Below are 22,313 nucleotides of genomic sequence, written 5' to 3' on the forward strand. Positions count from 1 at the left end.
CATGGGATTCTCCAGGCATGAATAGGCAACCCAAGGGAGTGGGTTGCCATTTCCTTCTCCAGGGGATCTTCCTAACCCAGGGATCGAACCCGGGTCTCCTGCCTTGCAGGCGGATTCTTTACCAGCTGAGCGACCAGGGAAGTTCTAAAGGGCTTAGCAAATACTGGAGACGAATAGAACCCTTTCATAACACACGTCGATGTCTAAAATCTAGAAGTAACTTTAAACAGAGATTTCCAAGACCTTGTCGGTGGTCCTTTACTAACTGGCCGTTCAGCTAGCCTCCATACTGTGACTAGAGTTGGTCAAAGAACCACTTCAAGGGCTCTCACGGTGGCTTTGGGAGCTGGTGGGCTGGGCAGGGGTTGGAGAAGCTGCGGGGATGGCAGAAGCTGGCGCGTGGCCCGAGCCTCTAGCATCTGAGCGCCGCCCGCCCCAGGGATGGCGGGAGGATGGGTAGCGGTTTGCTCCAGCTGCGTGTATGTGTCAGAGGGGTGGATGCAAACAGCCAAGGGAGCGGGTGCAGACCCGGGCCTCTCCCCCTCACCACACCTGGGTCCCTCCCAAGCCCCGCCGGGCCCTGGTCCCCTGGGCCCCCTTCCCTGCCCGAGCACCCCTACCTTGTAGCCCTGGATGTCCCCGTTCTGGCTCTCCAGCGGGGGCGGCTCCCACGTCACGTCCAGCTGTGTGGCCGTGGGGCCATGGACGGCCACGTTGCGGGGCGCTGCCGTGGGCACTGGGGGCGAGAGGGGTCCTGAGTGTGCGGGGGCCCCCAGAGAGGAGGCGCGGGGCCCCGAGACCCCAGACCCCCTCCTGCAGGACTTCTCCGGGCAGGGGAGGGCCGGGTTGGGGGGGGGGCTGGAAGCGCAGCGGTGCTCACCTGCCTCCCCGACAAAGACCTCGTGCGGGGGGCTGGAGGGCCCCTCGCCCACCGCGTTGTACACGCTCATGCGGATCTCGTAGCGCCGGTGCTTGTTCAGGTCTGGGGGCGACAGTCGGGCAGGGGAGGGACAGAGCTCACGTCACAGAGGGCGGAGGCTGCGGGGCGCTGAGACGCCGCACCCGGGCGAGCCTGGGCCCCGGAGTGCAGGCCCAGGAAAGGACAGGGGAGAGCTGGGGCGCGGGGGCAGCCGGCACGGCGGGGGACGCCCTGGCTCACCCCTGGGACCCCGCACAGGCTGCGACCATCCCGGACGCGTTTAGGACCGAAAGGGGAACTGCTAACATGCATGCTGAGACAACAGGTGCGAATCCAAACTCTCCCGGACACGCCGGGTCACAGGCCACGTCTTCCCTGCCTTCCCGGGCACCCTGATCACAGGGGTGCCGGGTTCCCAGCTCCTCCCCATCCCCCGCCGCCCCCGGGCCAGTCTCCCTAAACCAACTCTCAACATGGGGGCGGGGCTCAGCCTTAGAGAGAGGGGCTCACTGGGTGTGAATCTGGGGCTAAGAAACCCTCTGTTCTTGCTTATTTTGGGGTGCTTCGGGGGAGACACTTAGAAGCTGAGAGACGGGGCAGTTGCAGGAAAATGGGCCCGACACTTGGGGGGCATCACTGTGCCTGCTGGGGGGGGGCTCCTCTCTGCTCCCCCTCCCCAGGTGGGCGTTCTAACCACCCTGACAGCCTCGGGCCTGCGCCCACGAGGAAGGAAGGAGATGAATAACTCAGTCCAACGTGGGCCCCTAACGGGAGGCCCTCTGGCTCCGGGTCTTGGGGAGAACCAAGCACCCTCTGGGATGTTAGGAACAGAGTGAGGGCGGGGGGCCAGGGACCTGTCCTGGTCCCTGGGGGAAAAGGAGCTCTGCTCACTTCAGGGGGGAACTCGGTGGGCAAGAGAGCTGAGCTGACAAGTGCCTTTGATGGACGAGATGGGCGGCAGCAGCGTGGACCCCCCGCGCATCTAACCAGCGGGACCACTGGGTCCTTCCGTGGACCCCCTGTCACCATCCCCGGCTCCCCGGAGCGTAAGGCCAAAGCCATTTTCCTTTCTCTTCTGTCCTGATGGATGAGGGCTGGGGCAGACCCTCCCGGGAGACCCCCTGCTTTTCTGTGCTTTTCAGGGAAGTCACGTGTATGCAGGAAGGCACTTTTCCTCAGGCAGCCTGAGGTGGGCGCAGCCCTGGGCTGCGGGCAGGCGTCCTTGGAGGCCCCTCTCCCCTCCCCGTGGAAGGCCTGGCCCGTCGGGGAGCCGCTGTGCGGGGGACTTACTGTCCAGCTCGTACTGCGTGAGGCTGGGCCGGCTCAGGTTCCGCATGGAGTAGAAAGCTATGGGGTGGGGTTGTGGGGGTGGTCGGGGCGGGGGTGGGGGGCGGAGGGGGCCGGAGGGAGACAGCAGACAGAGGAGGTTAGTACACACACCCCCCCGCGCCACAGAGACCCCGATGAGGGGGCAGGATGGGAAGACACATGCAGAGGGAAGGGGCTTCCAGATTCTTGAGTTAGGGGCCGGGGCGGGAGGGGGGCTGGGTGGGGGCAGACAGCTCCCAGAACGGTGCTGCCCCACCCTGGCGTGCACCTGCCGGAGGTCACAGGGCACCAGGAGCCCCTGGGAGCCCAGCACCCCCAGATGGAGACGGTTCTGAGGGACCCTCTGGGCCCTTGTCTAAAGGCTGAGTTCCTGCCGTGATGGAGTGGTGTCGTTAATTTCCTCATATGAACCAGAAGCCATTTTACTACTAGGAAATATGACTGTATTATACACAGGCCTATAAAATCACAACCACCAGCACACGTCTGCCAAAAGATTAGAAAAAAAAAAAAGAATGCAAGCTGTTGGATCAGCGCCTTCTGAGATTTTTTCTATTAATTTTCCTTGGCTGCGTGCTCAATCATCTTGTTGTCTGCTAATACTCTGGAAGACAAGGCGCAGAGGGTTTAAGAGAAGGATGGGAGGAAGCGTCAAGATGGATCAAGAGGATCTTAAGCTGCTCCTCTTCTCCCGCCCGTCTCTGGTCTGGTCCCACCGCCCATCTGGGGACCGATTCCTCCGACCCCCTTCCGCGTCCCCAGCATGAGTCAGTGGTTGGGGGGCGGTGGACCACAGCACGCCATCTCCCAGACTGGCTCGACTCTGTCCCAGGCCTGTTGCCTCGGGACCAACCTCACGCTCTCACCTACGTCACCGTATTCGCCTCTACCTGGGCCCCCTGCCCCATCACCAGCCGTCATCCTCAAGGCCCCAAAGTAAGCGTCCTAACCGAAAGCACGGCACGTCCTTCCCTGGCTTGAATGCCTCTCTGGGGTTTCTACTTGGCTTCTCATGTGTTCCTTCCAGTTACAGAGGCAGGCTGAGCTCCTAGGACCCCAGGGCAGAAGAGTAACTTCCCCGAGGAACCAGAAAGGGGCCAGACTGCTGCTCTTGGGACATGACCAGGCTTGGCTTTGGGTCCTTCCCACCTCAGGCCCTTTGCACATGCCAGGACCCCCCTATCCCTGCTTCTTTAAGACCTGGAATCATCCATCAGGGTCATCGCCATGGCCATCCCCTGGGACGTCTTTTCTGACACTGGCTTTAGGCTCCCCTGGAACATGCCGGTCACAACGGTCATGCCAGCGGTCTTAGACAGCCCTACCAGGGTTTTCTTCTCCAGCACCTGGCCCCTCCTCCAGCCTGCAAGCTCTGAGAGCGCAGGGACCCTGTCTGTCTTGCTCCCTGGTGTCCCCCCAGCGTCCGGGGGGCATGTGACGTGCTAAGCAAACATGCACTTGGTGATGATTGAATGGGACGGGCTGAGAGGCGCACACAGGGACGGGCGGCAGGGTTTCAGGTTAACCAGGTTCCAGGCAGCGGGGAGGTTCAGGCTCCGCCCACCCCAACTCCCTCCGCTGTCACTCACAGGTGAGCTCCGCCCACTTGGCCCCTGGGTTGTTGATGCCGCGCAGCGTGAAGCCCCTCAGTCCATCGTAGAGCAGCTCCCGGTACCGGATCCGGAAGCCCAGGAGGATTCCGTTGATCTTGTCCTCCGATGGCGGCTGCAGGGCAGGGGGTGGGAGGATGGAGCCGGCTGGGCTGGACCGGGCCGCACGTCCCTCCACTCGGCCCCTCCTTCCTTCCCTCCCTCCCCACCCCGCCTCCCGCAGTCAAAGAGCAGTGACTGCATCTGGACCAGGAAAAGGAATCAAAGTGGCACTGAGCATCTTTAATTTTCCGAGCGTTTCCACCCCTGGAGCATTCTCTGTGAGGCAGGGCACGGCCCGAATCGCTACGCCATTCCCATTAAACAGAGCAGAAAAACGAGGCTCAGAGATGGAAAGGAACTTGCCCAAGGTCACACAGCATCGTGGAGGCCCTGAGCACGACTCTGGATGCAGAGCGAGTCTTACAGTGTCATTCCTTGTCTAGCAACTGCCTCACACGGTCACCCACCCTGCCCGAGCTCTCTTGGAGTTTCCCAGGAATTAGGGAGCTAGGGAGAGCCCTTGGCCGGCTGTTCAGCGAGACCCAGGGCGGGTGTCTCCCTGCGCTGCTCCTCTACGTCTTTATCGTTTTCTGCTTTGCTTTCTGCTCCCGTCCTCAGATGAGCTGGAGGACAGGCTTCTGGAGAAGGTGGAAACTACCTTTTATGACACCTCTTCTAAAAAACCTGCTGCAACAGTTCAGCCTTTTATGAGCTCCTTAATTGCATCCCTGGCTGCGGCTGGCACCTCCCTGCCGCTCTGTCACGACGGCCCCGCCCTGCTCCCGCCTCCTCCCGGCTGCTGGTTCCTGGACCATCCTCCTCAGGTGGGGCCTGGGGCTGGGGGGTGGGGGCGGGTTGGGGGATCCCTCCTGTTTCTTCCTCAAAGGCTTCCCCTTCAGGGGGACTGCAGGTGGGCAAAGGTTAGCGCCCGCCCCTCTAATCCTGAGAAAAGGAGACACTAGTTCCTGGTTTTGGAGCCTCTGGGGGTGACCTGCTGAGCCCCATGGCTGGACTTCAGGGGGCTGGGGAGGGTCGCGAAGGTACCCAGGGGCAGCCGGCTCTCTGAGAAGTGTCCTGGGTCTTCCTCGGGCCACGTGAGAGGCAGTGCCCACACGAGCAGTGGCTGGGGCTGGGCAGGGGTGGAAGGGGGATTCTTTACGCCTGGACAGTGGGTTCCTGCTCACAGGACAGAGCCTGTCCGGGCACAGGTGAGGCACGCGCACACGTGTTTGGTCTCTGTTGGGAACCCCTTCGTTCAGAGCAGGGCTGGGTTCCCGGAGACACTGGACGCCCCACGCCTGTCTCTGTCCGAGGGTTCTGCTGACCTCAGGGCACCGAACCTAGTGCCAGCTAGTAGCTGTGTGACCTGGGACTTTCTCATCACCTCCCCAAGTCTGGGTCCTCATCCACACAAGGGTACGTGGTGGGATCTGATTACCGGGGAGAGGAGTGAAGGGTGTGTCTGTGTGCATGTGAGCACGCATGTCTATGTATGTGGGTATCATGTTCCAGTCCTGCCAGGGCTGGTGAATTGCTGGTCTGAGCTCAGAGTGTGACTGAGCGGGACACGGGCCCCTCCCCGCCTGCCGGCCGTACCTGCCATCGGATCAGCACCGAGGTGGTGGTGTGGGGTGTCACTGACACGATGGTGGGTGCTTCGTCGGGGGCTGGGGGGGAGAGGCAGACAGGTGAGCTCTGGGGGGTGGGACAGGGGCCCCTGGGAGGCCGTGGGAACCGGGGTCGGCTGACACTGGTCCCGCTTCAGGCACAGTCCACCCCCACCGCCTGCCCCAACTCCTGCAGAAGAAGAGCCAGTGTGGATGGTGGGAGGGGCCGGGACCCTGACCCCAGCCCAGACCCGGGGATGGAGCCTCTCCTCTCTGCCCCCAGAGTCACAGGCCTCCCCACGCCGACGCGGCTTCCTGGGGTTGGCCGTGAGCTCGGAGGACAGAGGACGTGAGGACGCCAGGCTGGCTGTGGGTGCTGAGCCCTGGAGAAGGCCCCTCGGACCCAAACCTCCTTGGGACTCTGCCCAGGGAGCCAGACCAAGGATCCAGCAGGCCTAGGGCCCCTCCATCTTTGGAGGCCCCCTCCCCACAAAGAGAATGCCCAGCGCCCGGCAACTGCCCAGCGGACCGAGAGAGAGCCCCAAGCAGAGGGCACTGACCGGCCTGCAGGGTGGTCAGGGGCTCTGACTCCTCGCTGAACTCGCTGTCTCCGATGTCATTGGTTGCCTTCACGCGGAACTTGTAGGACGTGAACGGCTTGAGCCTGTAGAGGAAGGTTGTACATGAACGTTGGAGGTGGCCTTCTAGGTCCCTCACCTCTGCTTGCTGTCTCCCCAGGGCAGCCCTGGAGGGTGCAGATCCATTACACAGACAGGAGCAGGGAGGCTCAGAAGGACAGTCTGCCATGAAGGCAACAACCTGGGGCTTAGGCCAGGCCCTGGGGCCCCCTAGACTGGGCCGGCTCGGGGCGTGGCGTCACCCTTGGTCCCAGCTAGACGCCAGGGGCCCCCAAGTGGAAACATCCACATATATCCTACCTTGGAGGGGCCTGCAGGCAGAGTAACCCCACTGGGAGCTGCCCCCGCCCCCAAGAACTGCCTGCCTGCTTTTGCACTTAGTAAATTCAGAAGGAGCTGAGGGTCTCAAGAGTTAACCAGCACTTCATCTCTATAAGGCTCATTTCCTCTCCAGGCAAATGGCTTCCTTTTTGATTTATTGGAGGTGCGGTGGGGGGGGGGGTGGGGAGGAGAAGAGTATTGCTCAAAACTCGCGGTCACGTCAACTAGAATATTAAAAATACATCCCAGTAGGAATTAAATTGAAGGCAGGATTTCGGAGCGGAGCTCCACTCCCCTGTTAAAGATGGAGAGGGAGACGTGGGCTGGCTGGCGGGATCCAGCTAATGAAGAGTGGCCAGCCTCTCTCAAAGGGGGGGCTTCTAGGCTCCAGAAATAGATAATTAAGAGGCAGCCCTAACAAGGCTCCAGGGAGGGTGGGGAGGGAGGTTTGGACACAGCTGAAGGGGATGTGCGTGGATGGGGAGGGGTCTGGGGGATGGGGGCTGTGGAAGCCGTGTGGGGGTGGGCTCCAGGCCCCCAGGGGACCCTCCACGGGTGGTGCTGCCCAGGCTGGGCAGGGCGGGGGTGGAGATGCTGGCGGCCAGGCCGCGGGGCCTCACCGGTCCACGACGAAGGTGGAGGCATTGTGGCTCACGGAGGCCGAGTGCAGCGCCCACCGGCCGCTGGGCAGCTCGCGGGTCTGGACGGTGTAGTAGCGTACGGGGGACAGCCCATCGCTGCCCGGCTCCCAGGACAGCAGCACGCTGCGCGCCTTCACGTCCTCCTGCTGAACCACCGGCTTGCTGGGGGGCTGCGGGCGGTCTGGGGGGGCGCAGAGCAGGGGGGAGCGGGTGAGCAGGCGGTGGGGATGAGAGATGTGCTTTCTCGCCCGCCTCCCCGCCCCATCCCACTCCCACGCCCAGAGGACCAGACCGTAAGCACTGTCAGCACCACGGAGCCCCCCTGGGCTAGGGGAGGCCTGGGTGTCTGCGAATTCACCCCCCCCCCCCCACCAGGGCTGACAGTGAGAGGTGTGGACGCCGGCTCCTCTGCCCTGTGTCCGCACGGGGCTGCAATGGGACCTAGGCTGGCCCTGACGGAGTGGGGCTGAACCCTCGGCTCCCTCGACGGGACTCGGCGTGTCTGCCGCCCCTGCGTGGTCCCCTCTCGCTTCCCATGGTTCTCTGCGCTTCGGCTTTGGGTGGATGGGTCTCTATTGACCGGGCCTGTCCTGCACGCTGAGGGATGTGTGCCCGCACCCACTAGATGCCAGGACACTTTCCTCTCCAAGTGTGAACCCAAACACCTCCAGACTTTGCCCAGTGGCCCACAGGGGGCCAAGTCACCCTGGTTGAAAACCACTGTTCTGGGTTTTTTCTGGGAACACTGTCCGATAAATCAGGTTCACAGGGGTCCGGGGCTCAGGCCCGCTTCTGGGGAGCCCGATCCGCGGTGAGAAGCCGGCTCAGGGCCGCAGGGCGAAGGCAGCTGGGGCTCCAGGCTGCGGCCCTGTTTTGCACCCAACTGGACCCCTCTGTCGAGGGGGCGGGGAGCCAGGAGGGAAGCTGGCCTCACCAACCCACCCTTCGGGAAAACGAGTACCGGCTCAGAGCAGGGTCCTGGGAAGGGGACCTCCCTGGAAGTCTGCTGGAGCCCATGCTGGCCTTGGGGACAGAGATGGGAGCCCACTCTCCATTTGGGGCCAGGACAAGAGACTCACAGCTTGTCACTGGCCGACCCCCCAGCCAGGCACCAGGAAAGGGGGTGAGCGCCCGCCCCCTCCCCGGCCCCAGGGGATGGTCACCTCTCTTCTCGGTGGTCACCACCAAGGCCTCGGCCGCCTCTCCCCAGCCCTTGCGGGTCTGGGCCGTGATGCGGAACAGGTAGACAGACTCTGGCTTCAGGCCGGTGGCCGTGAACTGGCGGGCGCTGGGCGCGAGCACCTCCACGGCAGCAGCGTTGGCCGAGGTGGCGTTGAGCCGGTGCGTGATCTGGTACGCTGTGGGGTGGGGAGGGGCAGTGCTGGGAGGCGGAGCAGGCTGCCCCCGGGGCCCCGAGCCCACGGCCACTCTGGCCGTGGTCCATCCTGAAGCCCTCTGGGTCTCTCTCCCATCCTCAGCTGCCCCCCGGGAAGTGGGACTCTGGGGGTCTTGGACTGGTGCTCCGTGCACTGTCTTCGACCCACCCCCCCAGCCCAGCCCCCCGAGGAGGACACTGAGGCTCAGAGAGGCCAGACCACCTGCCAGGAAGTGACCGAGCTGGAAGTCCAGCCAGCCCAGGTCTTTCTGAGTCCAAGTCGTGTGCCCTCCCCGCCTCCACTGTCTCAGAGGCATGGCTTTCACCGGGAGGGGCCGGGATCGAGAGCCCTGGACCGGACGCAGGTGGCCCAGCCCCCACGTGACAGGTGAGGGCTGAGGCCATGGGGGGAAGCAGACGGGCTCAAGTCCACACAGCTGCTGACCTCAACCCTGCATCTCCTCCTGTGTGTGTGTATTAGGGGAGCAGCCTTGCATGTGAAATGATGCTTCCCATCTACAGCATCCCCGCTGGGGGCCGTGGGCCCCGTTTCCCACCTGTGATAGCCCCCAGCCTGAGCCCGTCAGGGCACCCTCACCTGGCCACACTTAGAAACCGTGGCCGAGGTTTGCCAGATGGCCCGTCAGCTGGGGCCCTGGGGCTTGTGCAGACAGAGCTAATCAGTCCTTCCTGCCCCTCTGTGGGGGCACAGAGCTAATCAATGGTCCTTAAGAGACCCGAACCTGACCGTGCCCTCCAGCTGATCATCTTACAGACTGAATTTCTTTTTTTTTTAAAGTTGATGTCTAGTTGATTCAAATGTTGTGATAATTTGTGCTGTAGAGCAAGGTGACTCAGTTACATGTGTCCACGCATGTTCTTTTATAGCATCCTCTTCACTGTGGTTTATCCCAACACACTGCACACAGCTCCCTGTCCGTGCATTCTAGGGTTCGCATCCGCTGACCCCAAGCCCCCCTCCACCCCTCCCCCTCCCCCGGGCCACCACAGATCTGTCCTCGGCCAGACTGAGATTTCCAGTGGGAGGAGTCGGGACCTTTCTCCAGGATGTGTGAATGCTGCTTAGGTTCAGTCTCCCTCCTGCCAGCGCCGAATCTGCCTCCTTTGTATCTTACACCTCCTGCTTCCTGCAGCCAGGGCCCGGGAAGGGGAAAGCCTTACCAAGAATGATGCCGTTGGGGGCAGCGGGGGGCTGCCAGACCAGCCGCACGGATGTGGTCCGCACCTCCGGGAACAGGATGCCCACGGGCGGTCCCGGGACTGGGGGGACAAGGGAGGAGCAGGTGACAGTGCGGCCGCCGCTCAGGCCCAGACCCACCCGGCTCCTGCAGAACAGCTCAGGGAAGGCGGGGGATGACCCACCCCGCTCCCGCAGAACAGCTCGGGGGAGGTGGGGGATGACCCACCCCGCTCCCACAGGACAGAACAGGGGGGAGGCGGGGGATGACCCACCCCGCTCCCGCAGGACAGGACAGGGGGGAGGCGGGGGACGACCCACCCCGCTCCCGCAGAACAGCTCGGGGGAGGCGGGGGACGGGGCCGCTCAGCTCAGTGAGCAGTGGGGGAGTGTGTGTCTGCGTGTGAGCATGGGGCACGGACATGTGATCAGGGAGGTTTACGTATTATTTGGCAGGAAGTAGAAGGGACCCAGGCTCCAGCCTGGGGGCAAATGGAAGTGCCCATCCCGAGCCCACACCACTCCTCTTTCCAGACCTCTCTCTGGAATCCTCAGATCTGGGGTGCCCTGTCCAAACAGCCCCAAGCATGCTTCCTAGGTCTGTTCCCCGGATCCACCCTCCCGAGGGTGCAGACTTGCCCTTCTGGACCCGGGAATGGCCAACGGGCGGCTGTTTCGGGGCACGCATGTGGATGGAGACTGACTTGTAGGGGCCAGAGGGGAAGGGGTGAGGAGGGGAGAGGACCAGGGGGCACAGGTTTTCCTGTGCTGCTTCCATCCCACCAGAACGCCAAGGAAGCTGAGATTTCTAAATTTGAACTTGGCCTTCCAGGTCATTAGGAGGGTATATTTGTCAAGGCGGGAGGACAGAACATATTTAATTTAACAGATCATTAGCTTGATTTATCGCTTTCGAGCGCAGAGACATATGGTGTTTGGGCTTCCTTTGGCCCTCTTGGCCCGAGCCCACCAGTGTTTGTGCAGAGCAGCGTGTGAGGGTGCGTGTGAGCAGGAAGCGGGGGGAAAGGACCTGTCAGGGCGGCCTCTGATGGGGCGTTTGGCCTGGAGCTCGGCTGACGTCACTCGTTGGCAAACAGGACCCATAGGCTTGTGCAAAGGGAAAACCAGGCCTTTCCCTCGCACAGACCTGCGCTCGGCCTGAGCCTGCCCCAGGGGGACAAGAATCCAGAGGGGCGCAGATTCCCTTTTCTTGCCCGAGAGGCTGGGCTGGATGTCAGAAGGCCCTTGCACTGTCTTTTTTCCCTTAGGGGTGAGGTCTGGAGCTGGCCTTCCCTGCACTGGGTAGGTGGCCCTCAGAGACCCACTCCCCCAGGGGAAGCCTGAGGCCACGGTTCCCTTTGGGGCAGAGAGAGACCCCAGGAGGGGCAGGGCTGGGCAGGGGCGGTGGGGGTGGGGAGGAAGTGCAGCCCCCAGACCCCCAGGGGTGTGACCTCACCGTCGTCCAGGGTCCGCTCCAGGATGGGAGGGTGGCTGGGGCCCCCGTCGCCGATGCGCGTGAAGGCCAGCACCTGGATCTCGTAGAGCACGTACTTGCCCAGGCCTGTGAGCTGGGCGCTGCGGGAAGAGTTCCCCTCCACCAGCCAGAACCGGGGCGGGGCGTCCGAGTCCTTCTCCTTGTATAGCACCTGTCAGAGCCCAGCGCAGGGGTCAGGGCCGCGGGCTGGGCTCTGGTCTTGCCAGAACGTCTCCTGTCTCCTCCCCAGGAGCTGGGTGTGGGGGTGAGGATGAGTGGGTGGGCCCGGGGCTCCTTGGAGGGGCTTGGTCCCCGGGTTACAAAAGCTAGTGTTGGGGGAGGGAGGGGGACACAGAGAGGCACTAAACTGGAGGTTCCTGGGAGAGCATCCGGCTGGGGAAACAGGCCCAGAGAGGGGCCTGACTTGCTCAAGGTCACACAGCCAGGAGCCGCAGAGCTGGGATGTCTCATGACTTCCAGGCTGGGGCTGTAGGTGCAGGCTCGGGAGGAATTCTAGAAGTTGATGGAAACTGAATCTGGGCCCGTGGGGGCTGAGAGTGGCCCAGTGTGGCCTCATGGGGGAGGCGGAGCTGCCCCCCCCAGGACCCCCAGCCCTCATGGGAAGCTTCCCCACCCCCAAGGGAGGCCTCTCTGGTTGCCGTGGTGACCTGTGGATGCTGGCAGGCAGATGCCCGGGGTCCACTCTGGAAGGCAGAGTCCTGGGCGCCAGGGGCTCGCCAGGACGGGGTGCCTGGACGGGGAAGCAGGGAGCCCCTCACCTTGTAGCCCAGCACGAGCCCGTTGCGGTCGGCCTCGGGGACCTCGCTCCAGCGCACCAGCATGCTGCTGGAGGTGGTGGCCAGCGCAGACACGTTGGTGGGGCCGGAGGAAGGCACTAGGGGGGAGGGAGAGGGGAGGAGGTGCTCAGGACCCAGCGTGGACCCCGCGGTGGAGGGTGGAGGGGGCCCGGGGAAGGAACGGGGGCGTGGTCCCCAAATAGCAAATTATCCCGCGACCGTGATGCTCTTGGCTCTGGAGCATCACACGTGCTGCTTCTGGTGCGAGGTGAGCCCCCTGTGACCCCCGCTCAGACTCAGGACAGGAAGAGCCTGCACTTCCTGCGAGTGCCGCCACGGGCGTGCGGGCGGGGGGAGCCCGGTGGGAAGGGAGCCATCATTTAAAGGGCGTCAGGAAGAAGCCACAGGGTACCCACCACGTGTGGACGCATGAGGACTGCCTGCAGGCTGGGAGCACATATTCTGAGGGTGTCCCCTTGCCAGGCTCCTGTGAGCCGCTGCTTGGGTTTCTGGAATGTTCTGAGAGCTAACCCAACCCGCACCCTCTCCCCCCCCCCGCCCACCTCCAATCATGGAGTCTTGCAGGCATCACTGGGGTCAGGGCTAAAGGGCACAGAGCCAGCAATCTCCTCCGGGGAACCTGTCCCCCTAACTTTGGAAGCAGTGCAGGGGAGGATCGGGGACTAGAGATGCACGCAAACACCCAGGATGCTCTGCCAGACGCTGAGCACAGCAGGAGGATGACCCAGGGCATCTCTGCACAGCAGCGCCAGCCTTCGTGCCAGTGGGACTGGGAGGCCCTCAGGGCAGAGGGAGGGGAGCGGTACCTGACTCCCGGGTCCGGCCCATCACCGCCTGGCTCCAGGGCCCGCTCCCGATGGCGTTGAAGGCCTGCACCTGCACGCGGTACTCCGTCCACTCCTCCAGGTCTTCGATGGTGTACTCGCGCTCCACGCGGTCGTGGACCAGGTGGCTCAGCGTCCTGCCGTGGCCGTCTGCCCGGCTGTACTTGATCTTGTAGCCCACCGACTCGGGGTTCCCGTTGTAGGCCATCTCCGGGAGAGGCTGCGGGGGGGCGGGGTGGGCAGACTGCTGTGAGGCCCGCCCCACCCTGTGGAGACCTGCCAGGCTCCTGCTGCCTCTTCCAGGGAGCCTTCGGGACCACCCGGCCCACCGTCCAGCCTGTCGGCACCCGTGTGAGGCACGCTCATCGCTGAGCATGGCTTGCTTGTGTGACTCTGTGTTTCTGATGGCCCCACCTTCTCCCTGACTCTCCCCCTGGGCTCAGAGGAGAGGCAGAATCCACTCTACCATGCAGACGACAAATTTACGACCCTGCCAGGGGAGGGGGTTGGCTGGCCCAGAGAGGAGAGGCGTAAAGGCTGTCTAACACGTGGCACCTTTGGCCGTTGTCTCTGCCACTAAACTCTCTCCCTCTGCCTGCCAACAGATACTTATTTAACTGCCTACAACGTGCCCGATCTCAGCCTGGGTCTGCCCATGGAGAACAAGCGTGCGGAGACAGCATCTCTAGCACAGGGGCTGCTGTCAGGAAGTCCTTCCGCCCAGCACACCTCCATCTCTCCTGCTGCATTTTCAGCCTCCCTCTTCTTCTTGGAGTCTCGGTGAAGAGAAAAAAAAAAAAGGCAGCTTCCTCTCCTGGCCTATGACTAGGCTGGTGAGGCTGAGGCCACTGCCTTAAGGTCATCTGGATGAACTTGTGCGGTGCCGATCCACAGTGGAGGGGTGGGCCTGTCGGGGGCAGCCTGTGATCCGGGCAGGTGCTAGAAGACTCCTGCTCTGACGGTGGCAGGGCTGGAGCTGGGGTGCCCTCAGCCCTCACTGGGCCCCACTCTGCTTCCCCAAAGAGCCCCTGATCCACGGGCCCCCAGGTTTGACCCACTTTCTCCAGGTCCTCAGCCTCTGCCTCGCCCCCTCCATACTCCCTCCCCGGCCCCCGCTCCTACAGACACTTAGTGAAACAGACCAGAGACCATTAAGGCAGCGATCGATGCACCTGAGACCTTGAGACAGGCCCGGGATGCAGGCCCCCTCACCTGCTAAGGAAAGGTAACGGGTCACGCATTAGGGAGGCCCCCAGGAGCCCAGGGCTCTGCACAGCCCAGCAACTGCCTTCTGTGCCCCTCCGGCCCCCACCCCGGGTATTGGACGTCTCAGCCTTTTAGTCCTTGGAAACCTTAGAGCGAGGGGCAGGGGGCAAACGGAGAGCCAGCCTGGATGGGAGCGGAGCGGAGGAGTGAAGTGGGGTGGGGGGCGGTAAGCTGGGCTGGTGGACAGCGCGGTGCCAGCGCCTTGCAGGGGGGCAGGGCTCATCCTTCATAATTAGCGCTCATCCAGGGCTGACGGCCACCAGCACCTCCGTCAGGCTGTCTACGTAAATGAAAGGCAGCAATGACCTGATAAACCATAACCCTGATAAGCTTTGGTTCTGATAAACCAGAGCTCAGTGCTTTTTAAGTTGAGTTTGGGAAAACAAGTAAAGAGATCTTTCAGTTCAGTCGCTCAGTCATTTCCAGCCCTTTGTGACCCCATGGACTGCAGTATGCCAGGCCTCCCTTGTCCATCATCAACTCCCAGAGTTTGCTCAAGCTCATGTCCATCCAGTCAGTGATGCCATCCAATCATCCCATCCTCTGTCGTCCCCTTCTCCTCCAGCCGTCAGTCTTTTCCAACATCATGGTCTTTTCCAATGAGTCAGTTCTTCTCATCAGGTGGCCAAAGTATTGGAGTTTCAGCTTCAGCATCAGTCCTTCCAGTGAACACCCAGGACTGATCTCCTTTAGGATGGACTGGTTGGGTCTCCTTGCAGTCTAAGGGACTCTCAAGAGTCTTCTCCAACACCACAGTTCAAAAGCATCAATTCTTTGGCGCTGAGCTTTCTTTAGTGGAGGCCAAAAGGAGTTCTGTAGGGACTTCCTTGGTGGTCAGGTGGTGAAGAACTTGCCTTTCAATGCAGGGGACATGGGTTTGATCCCTGGGCGGGGAACTAAGATCCCATATGCCACAGAGCAACTATAGCCCCTGCCCCACTACTACTGAGCTCAGGTGCTGCAACTAGAGAGTCTGTTCGCCACAACTAAGATCCCACACGTGGCAACTAAGATCTGATGCAGCGAAATAAATAAATCAATAAACAGATGTTTAAAAAAACAAGTTGGTGGCTGGGGGGGCCAGGTGGAGCAGAGTCGGGCAAGCTCCCCCCGAAGCTAGGGTTCCCGGGTTTTCTAAGAAGCTGGGCTGTGCAGGGCTGGCCCCACGTCGCCTCTTCCAGGAATTCCTCCTGGCTTGTTGCTCTGTGGGGCTCCATCCTGGGAAATGCTGCCCCGGGGGAATGTTCAGGGGCAGAAATGTTCTCTTTTATTCCCCAGGAGCAAAAGCATGCTCAGGGTTTATGGCAGTGGGTTTCGGGAGCCAGACTCCCTGGGTTGGAATTCTGAGCCCTACTGTTAACTAGCGGGTGTGGGAGGATGGAGAGAAGGCTACTTGGGAAAGTTATCCCACCTCTCTCTGCCTCAGTTTCCTCATCTGTAAAGTGGGGCCAGGATTACTGTCACAGGCTCCCATGGAGAGGGCTCGATGTCAACGCCGACAGCACTCAGAACACTCAGAACAGTGCCTGGCAGGAGGGGAAGCCCTCACATGTGTTACTAGCTCGTGCAGGGTCACGTAGGGCGATGACCATTGACGTGGAGCCCTGGTATATGGGGACAGAGCTTAATGCCTCTGCCAACTCCCCGTGAACCTCAGGAGGAGCCCCTTGTTCTCGGATTTGGTGGGCAAGACTACTTAGCTCTGAATCCCAGAACCACCCCAGGGAGCTGTGTGACTAGGTGAACGTGTAACCTCTCTGAGCCTCAGTTTTCTTAGCTGTAAATTGGGATAGTAATGTGTCCTTTGCAGGATTAGTGGGAGAATTTTATGGAAGAAAACAGGTAAAATGCTCGGCACATGGCAACGCTCAACAAAGTGTTTGCTAACTCCTTGTCATGTAGAACATTTGTTCGTTTGGCTAAGACTGATAACCAGAACTGAGAAGGGGGCTGGAGATGAACCAGTGGACGCCGGCTTCTGCAGGGTGATGAGCAGAAGGAGACGTCCCCCCGCCCCCCGCGCTCGCGGGAGCCTCACCATCCAGCGGAGCCACAGGCTGGTCTCACTGGCCGTGCGCAGGGTCACGTTGGCTGGGGCCATGTCAGGGGGTGCCTGGAGGGTCTGGATCTTTCTAGAAGGCTGGCTGGGTGGGCTGGTGCCCACGATGTTCACCTGGCGCATGCGGAAGCTGAGACGGGGGCGGGGAGGGTGAGCACAAGGGTGACCCCAGGCCCAAAGCCCCCTGCTGTCCGGGCAGCCCCTCGCCTTTGCGCCCCGTACCTGTAGTAGGTGAAGGGGTTGAGGTCGGGCACCTCCATGGAGCGGGCGTCGGGCTCGTTGGGGAGCTGGTGGATCAGCTGCCACTCCTCTCCCTCCCCGACCACACCCACCTGCAAAACGAGACCCCCTTAGAGCCGGCCAGCCCGCCAGGCTGAGCTGGGGGTGCTCTGAGCCCCAGCTCCTGGGATTTGCAGCCTGGCCCATGAAAGGCTTTGATACAAACCCCAGGGCTCACCAGGAGGGCACCAGCTGGGGCCCCCTTCTTTCCAGGCTCTTAAAGATAACTTCAAGGGTGACCCCGAGCCCGCCTGCATCAGAATCTCATGGGACACTGATTGCCATACAAACCCACCCCTGGGCCCTGCCCGTTAAAGTCAGTCAGAACCCCTGGGGGTGGTGCCCAGGAGCCTGCTTGTTTAGTAAGTAAGCTTCCCAGGTGATTCTCCTGAACACCGGCATGTTTCTTTAAAACCCCAGTTAGTGGATTCTCTGGGGGTCCAGTGGCTAAGAATCTGCCTGCCAACGCAGGGGACACGGGTTTGATCCCTGGTCTGGGAAGATTCCACGTGCTGCGGAGCAACTAAAGCCCAGGCGCTTCAACTACTGAGCCTGGGCCCTGGAGCCCGCGGACTGCAGCCGCTGAGCCCACGAGCGGTAATGACTGAGGCCCTGGCTCTAGAGCCGGGGCTCCAGAACAAGAGGCGCTACCGCAGTGTGAAGCCTGTGTACCTCGACTGGAGAAAGCCCACGCAAAGACACAAAGGCTCAGCGCAGCCAAAACCCCCAGCTGGATCAAAGTTTCTGGGGGTGGGGCCCAGGCCCTGGAATTTCTGAACGCTCCCCTGGTGCAGCCAAGCTGAGAACCATGAGTGTAACGGAGGCAGCTGGTCATTTCTCTGGGCCAGCAGGTCGCCACCCTGACCAGAGTGAGTGTGTGTGTGTGTGTGTGCGCGTGTGTGTACAGGTGAGGCAGAGGGGAACTGTGGACACTGTTGGTGTACCTGGCCTTCTGTACCTTGCATATGGAGTTCACACTGATGTAAACACGCGCACAGTTTGCTCTTAAGAGCAGGGGCATGGCCAAAGCGAAGGGCAGGCTGCCCGCTCTCCCCTCCGCAGGCTGTACCTGGGCCTCCACCAGCCAGCGGGAGATGGAGGTCTTCCCATCGTAGCCTGGCTTGAACTGCAAGGTCACGGAGCGCGGGCCGATGTTGGAAATGCCCAGGTTAGTGGGGGCTCCAGGGAGTTCTGCAGAAAAGAAACAGGGCAGGAAGGGAAATTAAGAAGAAGGTCCTTCCACATCGAACAGGGCTCTCTGGGCACAGAAGGGGCTGTGTCACATATTCCCTAGAAACCTCCTCCTCCGAGCATGACCGAGGCCTCACCCCCCCGCCCCCAACACAGGCTTCCGTCCTGCATCTACGGCTCGCTGTGTTCAGACCAGGGACGGGGCAGGCTCGGGGCTGAGAGAACCTCAGGGCCACGCAACAGGGGCTGGGCATCCTAGAAAGAATCCTCCTCTCCATCCACCCATAACCCGCAACAGCGCTCCCCAAACAATACTGGCTGAGGGAGATTTGCAGGAGGGGTGAGGAGAAGGAGGAGGCCTTCTATCCTGACCAGGAGCCCTGAGGTTCAGGATGAACAGAAGGAGCTCAGATTCCAGGGTCAGACTGCTTCTGGTGCTGTGTGTCTTTGGGCAAGTTACTTAACCTCTCTGTGCCACAGTATCCTTCTTGGTAAGATGGAGATGGTAATATTGCCTACCTCAGGGTTACCGCGTGTGCGTGTTCTTTGCGACCCCATGGATTGTAGCCCACCAGGCTTCTCTGTCCATGGGATTCTCCAGGCAAGAATACTGGAATGGGTTGCCATTCCCTTCTCCAGGGGATCTTCCTGACTCAGGGATTGAACCCAGGTCTCCTGCATTGCAGGCAGATTCTTTACCATCTGAGCCACAAGGGTTACTGAGGGGATTCAGTGCATCGATGTATGGAGCTCTGGGCTGGGTGGGCACTACATCAACAGTCAGCACTGCTTTAAATTATCAAGTAATTAAATAATTACCTAGTGGCTAGGACGGTAAGGAATCTGCCTGCAATTTGGGAGACACAGGTTCGATCCCTCGGTAGGGAAAGATCCCCTGTAGAAGGAAATGGCAACCCACTCCAGTATTCTTGCCTGGAGAATCCCGTGGACAGAAGAGGAGCCGGGTGGGCTACAGTCCGTGGGGTCACAAAGAGTCGGACACAATTGGGCCACAAACAATCTCCTTCTTGTCACCGTTATTATCAGGTGGGGTTGGCTGAAGCCCAGTTATCTCAACCATCCCGGTGGGTGGGTGGCTCTAGGCATCCTGGCCACATCGCACGAACACAGACTCACAGACCCAGACAGGAATGCGTGGGTATCCAGTGCATCTCCCCATTGATACAGATGGGGAAACTGAGGCACAGAGGTTGACTTGCTCAAGGTTGCAGAGTCTGGCAGAAGTGGGGCTGAGAAGGGGCCTCAGCTTGCTCTTTAAACTGGGGGTGGGATTATTCGGACCCTGCTCTACCCCACTCCCAGCACACACTCCCACTAGTTGGAATCCCGTTTGGACCCTTTGGGTGACAGTGAGTTCTTTCCCTGAATCACAGATCCCAGTGCGTGATGCAGAGCCTGGTGTGGGCACTGGGGGTGGGCAGGGGTGGAGGAGAGAAGGTGGGGGCCCGCGGGGTCTGGGCTCCCGAGAGCCAGGCGAGGAAGCGGCAGAGTCCACCTAGCCTTGCCATCACGAGTGTGAGGCCGGCCCTGGGGGGACCCAGGGACCAGAGACCCCATGGAGGGGCCGGCTGTGTGGGATGGAAGTGGAGGAGAGAGGGTGGCGGGCACCCACCTGGAGGCACCCCCGAGGAGATGGTGGAGGCTGACACCTGGCCCTGGCCCTTGGCGGTCATGGCGGCCACCTCGATGGTGTAGGTGGTGAGTGCCGTGAGCCCGGTCACGCGGTACTCCAGGGTCACGTTGGGCAAGTAGTGGGTCACGCGCGTGTTGGTGCGGTTGTACTCCTCCCAGGAGATCCGGTAGCCTGGGGAGAGCCCGCAGCGTGGCGTGAGCTCAGCTGCAGTGGCCTCAGCCTTCTGCTCTGCTGCTCACGCCCCCACGAGCCTGGCAGTTGGACATGTGCTGGAGGCGAGGTGCCTCCAGGGAGGTGGAAGCATCGTGGGTGGGTGGGGGCGCCCTTGTTGTGTGGGGACTGCAGCCACGGTGAAGAGCTGGGGTGTGTCAGAGAGCGGAGGGGCTGAGAACCTCCTCTGAGTCTTCTCCAAGAAAGACTGGTCTGCTGAGAGGCTCTGGAGGGACGCCGGGTCGGCGGCAGGGGGATGGACAGGATGACCCTTCCCGGCCCGGCTCACCCCCCGGGGCAGCAACGCTGAGGCGCCTACCTGTGAGGATGCCGTTCCTCTCCCCTGGCTCCTGCCAGCTGACCTTCAGCGAGGTGTCCAGGACGTCACTGAAGCTCAGGTGTCCCACAGGCCCAGGCACTGCACCCCGAGAAGGCCCCCCACCCCACCCAAGGCCAGTTAGAGCCCGCGAGAGACCACCTTCTGCAGGAGGGCCTGCGGGGCTCCAGGGGCACCCCAGGCTGGAAGACAAGAGCAGGGCTGCCCTGTGCCTGGAGCGCACAGCCTGGCCCGTGGGGGGAGGGCACGCAGGGAGTGGGGGGCAGAGGGAGCCGGGACCGGGGGCTGCCTACCATCCTCATGGGTGCGCACCAGCTGCGGGGTGCTGCGGGGCCCGTCCCCGGGGGTGGTGAAGCACAGCACCGAGGTGAAGTACTCCGTGAACTTCTTCAGGCCGGACACGAAGCCCACGTGGATGCTGTCCTGAAAGTTGGGCCGGGCGGTCACCATGGTAACCTCCTCTTCCTGCTCCGGCTCCCAAGCGATGAGCTGCAGAGAGGCCAGGCGCTCGAGCAGGGCGGCAAGAACGGGCCCAGCAGAGGCCCAGCGCCTTCCCAGAGGCTGGGCCGCAGACAGTGTCCGGGACCCCAGCCCCGTAGGGTCCCTCCTCCCAGGGAAGGGAGGCCGTGCTGGGACCCACAGGCCCCTGGAGCATCTGTCCTCTGGGAGCTCACTCTGGGGTGCTTTTCCATTCCCTGAGTGACTTACTCTAAGCAAGGCAGCCGGCAGGGTGCTTTCACCGAGTCGTCTCTCTCAGTCCCCACGGCAACCCCAGAGGGAGGGACTTGACCAAGATTGGCTACATACTTTGCAGATCCAGAAAAGGCAAATGGAGACCCCCTTGTTTAAAAATTGTTGAGAATTTCCAGAAACAGCAGCAAAGTGTTGAACCAAATATGGAGTCCTTCCGAGTATGGAGCCTTGAGTGACTGCATAAGCACGAAGCCAGACTTGCTTTTCACAGGTGATGAAATAGGCTCAGAGAGGCTAAGTGACTTTACTACATCACCCAGCGGCTAGCAGCTGAGGGTCTCTGTTTCCAGTACCTGGGCTCCCTTGTCTTTCTCTGTCTGGGCTAGGGCAGTTCTCCCCTGGAACTTCAGTGTGTAGCTAACTCTAATCCTTTTAAACTTGTTCTGAGCTGGGATTTTAATCTTAACCATCTGCTAGAGGTGGAGTGTCAACAGGAAAACCCAGTCTGGAAATTCAGCATCACTTTTCATTTAACTCCACTCTATACATCCCACCCATAACTGCATAAACTCCCCGCCTCCCCTTCCATCTCTTCTTGCCTCCTGTTTTTTAAAACTGAAGAGTAGTTGATTTACAGCATTGGGTTAATTTCTTCTGTACAGCAAAGTGATTCAGCGATACATATACATGTGTGCACGTGTGCTAAGTCGCTTCAGTCGTGTCCGACTCTTTGCGACCCTGTGGACCATAGCCTGTCAGGCTCCTCTGCCCATGGAAATTCTCCAGGAGAATTCTGGAGTGGGTTGCCATTTCCTTCTCCAGAGGATCTTCCCAACCCAGGGATCCAACCTGCGTCTCTTACGTCTCCTGCAGGGGCAGGCACGTTCTTTACCACTAGCGCCACCTGGGAAGCCCCATACATATATACACGTTTTTTCAAAATATTCTTTTCCATCACGGTTTATCACAGGATAGCAAATATGGTTCCCTGTGCTATACAGTAGGACCTGTTGTTTATCCATCCTACGTACACTAGCTTACACCTGCTAATCCCAGACCCCCAATCCATCCCTCTCTCCCCCTCCGAGGCAACAAGTCCGTTTTCTGTGTCTGTGAATCTGCTTCTGCTTCACAGATAAGCTCATTCGTGTCATGTTTTTGATTCCACATGTAAGCAATATCCTACGGCATTTGCCTTTTTCCTTCTGACACAGTCAGTATGATCATCTCTAGATCCGTCCATGTGGCCACATCTTTCTGCCTCTTGGTCTCTTGCCCCCCACTCCTTTTTTTCTGGGCCCTTCGTCTGTCTGTAACAATGACAGCTGGTCTCAGAGATTTCCTCCTTTATTTGAAGTAGATTAAATAGCAATTAATGGTGAAAAGCAACATGGGATGAGTTTTAACAAGCCTGGGTATTTATAGACATAAAACAATACCATGCCAATGTTTCCTGATTAACTCACGCCCATAACAATGCTTAATCTGCTCCTTTTCATGGCCGCCTGTTTATAAAGGATGTTTGGAAATTTAATTGGTATTGTGAAAAGATAGCCGATAGCAAGTTAATTAGACACTAATTAGACCCTAAAAATACTAATCAGAAATACTAAGTGGCATTTAATAAGTATGTTAAATACTCTCCTTATTTCGGTTATCTTGTTTCATAGCAATTAAATTGCTGAACTTCTTTGGAGTAGATGAAGAAACAAGCTTGATGTTTTAATTTAATTTAATTAATGTAAATTCAAATTAATTACGCCATTAGAATTAATTGTGCGGTGTATTCTCCAGTAAGTGCAAAATCTAGGTAAATATAATCTTACTG

At 60.3% G+C, this 22,313-nt stretch overlaps 1 protein-coding gene across 3 annotated transcripts in view; it reads right to left on the bottom strand.

Annotated features, from left to right (window-relative positions):
* SDK2 (sidekick cell adhesion molecule 2) overlaps positions 1-22,313 on the bottom strand; it is a 264,553-nt gene that overhangs the window by 37,106 nt on the left and 205,134 nt on the right. For 2 of the 3 annotated variants that reach the window (XM_043454318.1, XM_043454457.1), the window contains 18 exons: positions 20,086-20,281; positions 19,775-19,873; positions 19,225-19,416; positions 17,470-17,591; positions 16,344-16,453; positions 16,101-16,251; positions 12,779-13,016; positions 11,934-12,049; positions 11,137-11,326; positions 9,665-9,763; positions 8,271-8,465; positions 7,087-7,288; positions 6,068-6,171; positions 5,497-5,567; positions 3,838-3,973; positions 2,210-2,266; positions 881-982; positions 621-736 (listed from right to left, as the gene is read on the bottom strand). In XM_043454318.1, coding sequence (XP_043310253.1) covers positions 621-736; positions 881-982; positions 2,210-2,266; positions 3,838-3,973; positions 5,497-5,567; positions 6,068-6,171; positions 7,087-7,288; positions 8,271-8,465; positions 9,665-9,763; positions 11,137-11,326; positions 11,934-12,049; positions 12,779-13,016; positions 16,101-16,251; positions 16,344-16,453; positions 17,470-17,591; positions 19,225-19,416; positions 19,775-19,873; positions 20,086-20,281 — 2,496 coding nt within the window. The remainder of the gene's footprint in view (positions 1-620; positions 737-880; positions 983-2,209; positions 2,267-3,837; positions 3,974-5,496; positions 5,568-6,067; positions 6,172-7,086; positions 7,289-8,270; positions 8,466-9,664; positions 9,764-11,136; positions 11,327-11,933; positions 12,050-12,778; positions 13,017-16,100; positions 16,252-16,343; positions 16,454-17,469; positions 17,592-19,224; positions 19,417-19,774; positions 19,874-20,085; positions 20,282-22,313) is intronic. The other variant, XM_043454377.1, reaches the window with a different exon arrangement.

The sequence above is a fragment of the Cervus canadensis genome, chromosome 1 (assembly GCF_019320065.1).
Source record: "Cervus canadensis isolate Bull #8, Minnesota chromosome 1, ASM1932006v1, whole genome shotgun sequence".
NCBI classification, from domain to species: domain Eukaryota; kingdom Metazoa; phylum Chordata; class Mammalia; order Artiodactyla; family Cervidae; genus Cervus; species Cervus canadensis.